The sequence below is a fragment of the Triticum aestivum genome, chromosome 7D, assembly GCF_018294505.1.
Source record: "Triticum aestivum cultivar Chinese Spring chromosome 7D, IWGSC CS RefSeq v2.1, whole genome shotgun sequence".
Lineage (NCBI taxonomy): Eukaryota > Viridiplantae > Streptophyta > Magnoliopsida > Poales > Poaceae > Triticum > Triticum aestivum.
In genome coordinates this window covers 5239292-5247796 of record NC_057814.1, presented here as the reverse complement: position 1 = coordinate 5247796, position 8505 = coordinate 5239292, and the positions used below count along the sequence as shown (strand labels likewise).

The 8505-nt window shown below is 51.2% G+C and overlaps 1 protein-coding gene across 1 annotated transcript; it reads right to left on the bottom strand.

Annotated features, from left to right (window-relative positions):
• Positions 1-5911: 5911 nt before the first annotated feature.
• LOC123165525 (E3 ubiquitin-protein ligase WAV3) lies at positions 5912-7722 on the bottom strand. Its single transcript, XM_044583190.1, has one exon. The coding sequence runs from the start codon at positions 7625-7627 to the stop codon at positions 6053-6055; it is 1575 nt and encodes a 524-aa protein (XP_044439125.1). The 5' UTR covers positions 7628-7722; the 3' UTR covers positions 5912-6052.
• Between the last annotated feature and the right edge of the window lie 783 nt (positions 7723-8505).

Below are 8505 nucleotides of genomic sequence, written 5' to 3'. Positions count from 1 at the left end.
CCGCTTCATCCTACAATGCCGCCGAAACAAGAAACGACTAGTAGCGGCAAGAAGAATTGGCAACATCAACGCCCACAACTTCTTTGTGTTCTACTCGTGCATAGTAACTACGCATAGGCCTGGCTCTGATACCACTGTTGGGAATCGTAGCATAATTTAAAATTTTCCTACGCTCACCAAGATGCATCTATGGAGTCTACTAGCAACGAGGGGAAAGGAGTGGATCTACATACCCTTGTAGATCGCGAGCGGAAGCGTTCCAATGAACGTGGATGACGGAGTCGTACTCGCCGTGATCCAAATCACCGATGACCGAGTGCCGAACGTACGGCACCTCCGCGTTCAACACACGTACGGTGCAGCGACGTCTCCTCCTTTCTTGATCCAGCAAGGGGAAAGGAGAGGTTGATGGAGATCCAACAGCACGACGGCGTGGTGGTGGATGTAGCGGCTCTTCGGCAGGGCTTCGCCGAGCTTCTGCGCGAGAGAGAGAGGTGTTGTAGGGGAGGAGGGAGGCGCCAAAGGCTGTGTGTTTGCTGCCCTCCCTCCCCCCCCTTTATATAGGCCCCCAAGGGGGGTGCGCAGCCCTTGGAGATGGGATCTCCAAGGGGGGGCGGCGGCCAAGGGGGAAGGGGTTGCCTTGCCCCCCAAGGCAAGGGGAAACTTCCCCCCTAGGGTTCCCAACCCTAGGCGCATGGGGGGAAGGCCCAAAGTGGCGCCCCAGCCCATTAGGGGCTGGTTCCCCTCCACTTTCAGTCCACGGGGCCCTCCGGGACAGGTGGCCCCACCCGGTGGACCCCCGGGACCCTTCCGGTGGTCCCGGTACAATACCGATAACCCCCGAAACTTTCCCGGTGGCCAAAACTGGACTTCCTATATATAATTCTTCACCTCCGGACCATTCCGGAACCTCTCGTGACGTCCGGGATCTCATCCGGGACTCCGAACAACTTTCGGGTTTCCGCATACATATATCTCTACAACCCTAGCGTCACCGGACCTTAAGTGTGTAGACCCTACGGGTTCGGGAGACATGCAGACATGACCGAGACGCCTCTCCGGTCAATAACCAACAGCGGGATCTGGATACCCATGTTGGCTCCCACATGTTCCACGATGATATCATCGGGTGAACCACGGTGTCGAGGATTCAATCAATCCGTATGCAATTCCCTTTGTCAATCGGTATGTTACTTGCCCGAGATTTGATCGTCGGTATCCCAATACCTAGTTCAATCTCGTTACCGGCAAGTCTCTTTACTCGTACCGCAATGCATGATCCCGTGACTAACGCCTTAGTCACATTGAGCTCATTATGATGATGCATTACCGAGTGGGCCCAGAGATACCTCTCCGTTTACACGGAGTGACAAATCCCAGTCTCGATCCGTGCCAACCCAACAGACACTTTCGGAGATACCCGTAATGCACCTTTATAGTCACCCAGTTACGTTGTGACGTTTGGCACACCCAAAACACTCCTACGGTATCCGGGAGTTGCACGACCTCATGGTCTAAGGAAAAGATACTTGACATTGGAAAAGCACTAGCAAACGAAACTACACGATCTTTTATGCTATGCTTAAGTTGGGTCTTGTCCATCACATCATTCTCCTAATGATGTGATCCCGTTATCAATGACATCCTATGTCCATAGTCTGGAAACCATGACTATCTGTTGATCAACGAGCTAGTCAACTAGAGGCTTACTAGGGACAGGTTGTGGTCTATGTATTCACACATGTATTACGATTTCCGGACAATACAATTATAGCATGAATAAAAGACTATTATCATGAACACAGAAATATAATAATAACCATTTATTATTGCCTCTAGGGCATATTTCCAACAGTGCCCCCCTGCCCCCGTATATAAAGGAGCAAAGGGGAGGCAGCCGGCCAAGGGGAGAGGTGCGCCAAAGGGGGGAGTCCTACTCCCACCGGGAGTAGGACTCCTCCTTTCCTTGTGGGAGTAGAAGGGAAGGGGGAAGGAGAAAGAAGGAAGGGTGCGCCCCCTTCCCTAGTCCAATTCGGACCAGACCATGGGGAGGGGTGCGGCCACCTTTTGAGGCCTTTCTCTCCTTTCCCGTATGGCCCATTAAGGCCCAATACGAATTCCCGTAACTCTTTGGTACTCCGAAAAATACCCGAATCACTCGGAACCTTTCCGAAGTCCGAATATAGTCGTCCAATATATCGATTTTTACGTCTCGACCATTTCGAGACTCCTCGTCATATCCCCGATCTCATCCGGGACTCCGAACTCCTTCGGTACATCAAAACTCAATAAAACTGTCATCGTAACGTTAAGCGTGCGGACCCTACGGGTTCGAGAACTATGTAGACATGACCGAGACACGTCTCCGGTCAATAACCAATAGCGGGACCTGGATGCCCATATTGGCTCCCACATATTTTACGAAGATCTTTATTGGTCAGACCGCATAACAACATACGTTGTTCCCTTTGTCACCGGTATGTTACTTGCCCGAGATTTGATCGTCGGTATCTCGATACCTAGTTCAATCTCGTTACCGGCAAGTCTCTTTACTCGTTCCGTAATACATCATCCCGCAACTAACTCATTAGTCACAATGCTTGCAAGGCTTATAGTGATGTGCATTACCGAGTGGGCCCAGAGATACCTCTCCGATAATTGGAGTGACAAATCCTAATCTCGAAATACGCCAACCCAACAAGTACCTTTGGAGACACCTGTAGAGCACCTTTATAATCACCCATTTACGTTGTGACGTTTGGTAGCACACAAAGTGTTCCTCCGGTAAACGGGAGTTGCATAATCTCATAGTCATAGGAACATGTATAAGTCATGAAGAAAGCAATAGCAACATACTAAACGATCGAGTGCTAAGCTAACGGAATGGGTCAAGTCAATCACGTCATTCTCCTAATGAGGTGATCTCGTTAATCAAATGACAACTTATGTCTATGGCTAGGAAACATAACCATCTTTGATTAACGAGCTAGTCAAGTAGAGGCATACTAGTGACACTCTGTTTGTCTATATATTCACACATGTATTATGTTTCCGGTTAATACAATTCTAGCATGAATAATAAACATTTATCATGATATAAGAAAATAAATAATAACTTTATTATTGCCTCTAGGGCATATTTCCTTCAGTTTGCTGATAAAATTTAGTTTATGTTCATCATTTGCAGAACAATAAATAGAAATGAACCTCCACATGTGCTTGTCAATTTTCCAAGTGAGAATGCAGGAGACATAATAGTCGAACACATTCTTGATTTGAGTCTGGTCGATGGGAAGTTGTTTTTTCTAAAAGTACGCAACTTGAGAAACTCTTCTAAGGATAGTTGAATGCATAAAAGTAACCATCTATATAAAAACATATAACCCCATCATTGTTTCACAATTAGAACTGATTGGGAAAATATGTCAGCCGGTTGAGAAATACGACTGCTTGTAAGAATACTCATTCAATTTCCCAATCACTTTGAGATATAATATGAAACAGGTATTTTTAATTGGTTGTAAAGGGCAATTTTGTCAGGGATTTGTTTTCTTAGCTGTTTTTTTAAATCAATGGTAAAAAAATTCTAGAAAAAATAGGGAGAGAAAGGCGGAAAAAAGAATAGATGTTTATATATCATCATCTAAAAAAAATATTATGCTTCAACATACCGAACAGATGTGTTCATGTCCCAAAATTGACTGGAGTTTGGCGAAGGCATGGTGAGATTGTTGGGCAAAGGACCATGGACTGCCACTCTTTGCAGCTGGTCCCCGGGAGTGGCTGAATTTTCTCCTCCTAAGATGGCATGATGGAGGGAGACATCCTTGCTCAGGCTTGTTCGCCATCTTCATGGTCGTGGAAAGTGATCCCATGGTAGTGGTGCAGACGATGAAGAGCTTGGATATCATTGCAAGGTACTTGAACACGTTTGGGGGGAAGAAGATGATCGAACACCAGAGACCTCGATGTGTTTTATTTATTTTAAGGGCTGTATGTGCTGATGATTTGATTCAAAATAAATTATTGATGATTTGATCAAAACAAGCATTTTTTGAAAAAGTAAACCTGAAGAATTGTTACTTCTCGATTCCAAAATAGCTAAACAGTCACTAGTATCTAAATTGAATGAATGATGCAAACGGAGGCAGAGGCATGAATAATTTTTGGACCCTAATAAATTCTGAAAGTTTGTTGCAACATTAGAAATTGCCATGTTCGCCAACTAAATTTGCCACCTCACATCAACTAAAGTTGCCATGAAAACATTCGGATTGCCATGCTTAAAATCCGAATGATCGGGGTTTATCATTTCCGTAATTTTTAGCTGTGGCGGAGTTTGTGAACGAAATAAACCTTGTACAACTCAAAGATGCCATTGGGGTCCTCTGCGGTAACTGCCCTCTTGTTAGAGTCTCGTTGCCTTGTGGCCCCGGACCCCACGTGTCATTGGCAGTACTTCCCTACAGTAACTGCAGAGGATCACAACACTCAATGAGCTCGCTAGTATACAGCAGGTCTAAAAAAACTCGTCATTTTGGAATCACCTGTTAGTAATAACAACCTCTCTCAACGAGCCCCACGTCCCCCGCGTCGCCCTCCCTGGCGACACGGGGGAAACCCTAGATCTAGGTGCCTCCCTTTCCTCCCTTCCCTCGGCTCGCCGCCGCCGGAGGAGCGGACGACGAAGTCCGGGCCGGCTCCTGTGAAGGTGGCGGCAGGGCCCTTTCCTGTTCTTCGTCCGCTAGCTTTGCGCGGCGGCTGCCGGACGGCGTGGGACGGGGCCAAGGTGCCGCGGGGGCTCTCGCGCTCGCGAGGGCCCTAGGCGACGGGGCGGCCCTGGATGGCACGCGGTGGGTGGCCCGCTGCGGCGGCGACATGCGGCGGATGGCTGGCGGCGGCGCGGGCCAGACGGTGCTCTCCCTGACTTGCAGTGCTTGGTGGTGCTCCCCCTTCTGGTTGGCGCGGCCCTTGTACGCGTTCGTGACGGAGGAGGTGCGGGCGGGCCTCCTTGGCGGGGTTCCACCCAGATCCCGCGCACGGTGGCGCGGGCTAATCTGTTTCTACACATCCTCGCCGATCTGGAGCGCGGCGGTGCAGGCCTGCTAGCTTTGGTGCGTTCCCGCCCAGTTCCGACGAGCGGCGGTGTGGGCCTGTCTGATTTCGGCGAGGTCCCGGCCAGATCCAGCGCGCGGCGGTGCGGACGTTTTCCGCCCAGTGCCTGCGTGCGGCAGCGCGGGTCGGCCAGATCCGGCAGGGTCCTTGCTAGTTCCTGCGCGCGGCGGTGCGGACGACTAGTTGGCATGGCATCCGCCCAGCTCCTGCGTTCAGATTGGTCTTGGTGGTGTGTGCTCTCAGCCTCCTTTTTGCTCGATGGCGTTTGGGTGACCTCGGAGGTCGAGATGGTCTGTTGGAAGGCGAGGCAACGACATCCGTGGATGTCGTTATCCTTCCTGAAGGTGTCGTCGTGGACCTTGTTGTTCCTCGACATCTCATGTCTAATGGTCTTTGGGTGAAAACCTAAGATTTGGCTATGCCGAATCGGGTGACGACGGTGTCTCTGACATCGCTTCCTTTTTGGAGGCGTTACTTTGAAGACCTCGATGGCTTCTGAGGGTGCGTGTGGCTGTAGGTGGAGTTTGGGTTTGGGTAGTTGTCTCGGAAGTAGCCGGTAGCTGGCCTTTGGCCGGTGGTTTGCGACTTACGGTGCTTAGACCTAGTTTTGCTAGTGTTTAGCCCGTCTGTTATGGTTTTAGCCTAGTTTTCCTTAATTAACCTAGGGGTCTTTTTTACCATTTCTCTCTCATCAATGAATATAGCAGCTCTCCTGCTATCGTTTTAAAAAAAATAGACCATTGCTCTAGCGAATGGTGAATGGGTGGTAAGGGTGAGATTAAATAAACACTATCCATGGATGATGAGATGCTCCTTTATTCATTTCAGCTCACGATGAAGTAAATTAAGCAACATGAAGATAAAAATGGGAACGTAGTAGTAAATGGAGTGATGAAACAAACGTAGTGGAGTAGTAGTAAATGGAGAGTTGAATTTTTTATTTGGTGGGCGGGGCGACGAGCTTCTCGATCTCCTGCAGCGCCTGGATGGCCACCTTGATGTAGAAGGCGATGGGCGCCGAGATGGCGGCCAGCGGGTTGGCGGCCATCTCCTCCTTGGCGTCCTCGTCGGCGGACGGCAGCGGCGCCGTCGGGTCCTCCTCGAACTTCTTGGCCTGCTCCAGGTACGTGTCCATGCGCGGGGTGGCGAACAGCCGCACGGCGTCCATGTCGCCGCCCCTCGCCGCGTACCGCTGCCGGCCGTGCGACGTCTCGGAGGCCAGCGCGTACGGCCGCCCCTCCGCCTCGTACAGCTCCTGCGTCTCCATCAGGTCCAGCAGCTGCTGCAGCTCCGCCCGGAGCATGCCCACCAGCTTCTCCCCGTCGTTCAGCACGATGTCCTCCAGCGCGTTCTGCGCGTCCGCCAGCTTGTACCGCGCCTCCTCCAGGTTCTTCCCGTCGGCCATCTGCCTCGCCTCGCCGATCGCGCCGGCGTGCTGCCGACGCGCCATCTCCGCCAGCACCCCCCGCGCCTTGACGCTCACGGCTTCCTCGCCGGGCGCGTCCGGGGAGCGGGGTATCACGACGTCCTGCGGGGTCTGGCCCTGCGGGCTACCCTGCACGTTGTAGCTGTGCTGGGCCTCCGCCACCAACCCGTCGTACGGCGTCGTCAAGGTGCTCTCCAGGAGCTTGAAGTTGATGGCCACCTTGCGGGTCTCGCCGCTGAAGAGGGTGCCGAACTTGATGGTGATGACGCCCGTGCCGCCGTCGGTGGTCTGCGTGTAGTCGGTCCCTGGCGCCACGGTCATGGTGTCCAGGTCCGGGGCGCTGGGATCTTCCGCCTTGGGCGTCAGCGTGAGCTGCACGTCCTGCGCGACGATGGTGAGGAGCCCGCCGAGGAGCTGCGAGAAGGGCGCGGTCACGTTGCCGCCGTCCGGCACCGAGTTGAACGTGCCGCCGGGGGACTTCCTGGCGACGTCGCTGAGCAAGGCGTGGTCGGCGTCCTTGCCGAAGCCGAACGTGTAGACCGCCACGTTCCCGGGATCGACTTGCCTGGCGTCGCCGTCGCTCTGCTGGCCGTCGGACATGAGGAAGACATTGGGCGTGCGGGCTTTGGTGGTGGCGCGGCCGGCGACGATGGCCAGGGCGGTGTCCAGGCCGGCCTTGATGTTGGTCCCGCCGTTGGCGACAAGGCCGTCGACGATGGCCTTGAGGTCGGCCTGCGCTTGCTGCGTGACGGAGCGGAGTGGGCAGTGCCTGGTGGCGGAGCCGGAGAAGGAGACGACGGAGAGGCGGTCGACGGGGGTGAGCTTCATGATGACGAACTGCATCGCCATCTTCATGCTCTGGAGCTTGTCGCCCTGCATGCTGCCGCTCACGTCCAGCACCGCCACCAGGTCCAGCCCTTCCCGGACGGCCGTCGACGACGTGGCTTTGAGCTCTACCACCGCCGTCACCTCGTCCGCCGACAGGGCCGCCTCGTCCTTGCTGAACTTGGGCTCGGTGATGGTCACCAGACCCTTGGTGTTACCTGCGTTAGAAGCAGGAGGCTTCTCGTCGTCGTTGAACGCCATTGTTTCCAATGATCTAGCAGAGCAGAGCTCAGCTCACACTCACACACCAAGCAGCTAGCAGATTGCTTCTGTTTCTCGTGTGTTGTTGGACGCGCATGCACACCATTTTATATGTACCCTAACCTAGCTGGCAAGGTTCTTCGTTCTGAAACTAATTTTCGTGATGAATTATACCGTATACTAGTGTACAATAAATTCCAAATTCAAATACTCCCTCCGTCCGCGAATAAGTGTACTTCTAGCTTTTGTTTTTAAGTCAAAGTTTTGAAATTTTGACCAACTATATACAAAAGAGTAATAACATATATGACATCGAATTGATATATTATGGAAGTACATTTCAAAATAGATCTAGTGATATTAACTTAATGTCATAAATGCTAGTACTTTTTCCTATAAAGTTGGTCAAAGTTTTAAAATTTTGACCTAGGACAAAAGCTAGAAGTACACTTATTCACGGACGGAGGGAGTACATTTTACTACTAGCTAGTACAGAAAAGTAAAACATCACATTTCCAAGAACACTTTAGCTGCTTGATTTTCCCTGAAGGAGCTCCTCACGTTCCTGGGTTGGGCCGAAGCCTATTAACTATGTGATCCAGGCCTCCTCTCTCTCTCCCTCTATTTATTCCATGTTTTTATTGTTTTATGTGTTTTTCCTTTTTTTTTCTTTGTTAGTTGGCTTTTACTTTTATTTTGTGTGTATTTTGGGATGTTGGGTTAGTTCAAATGTATACACATAAATACACCCTCCTGATAGTGTCAAAATGATCTCATATTTTGGGATGGAGCGAGTAACTATGCAATATGTGAGAAAATTACACTATTATATGATTATTATTTGCATACTACCAAAAGTGCAATTTAGAGTGAAGTTT

What these genes read in the sequence shown, in the direction of transcription:
- LOC123165525 (XM_044583190.1), bottom strand. Translation starts at nt 7,627, where the DNA reads ATGGCGTTCAACGACGACGAGAAGCCTCCTGCTTCTAACGCAGGTAAC.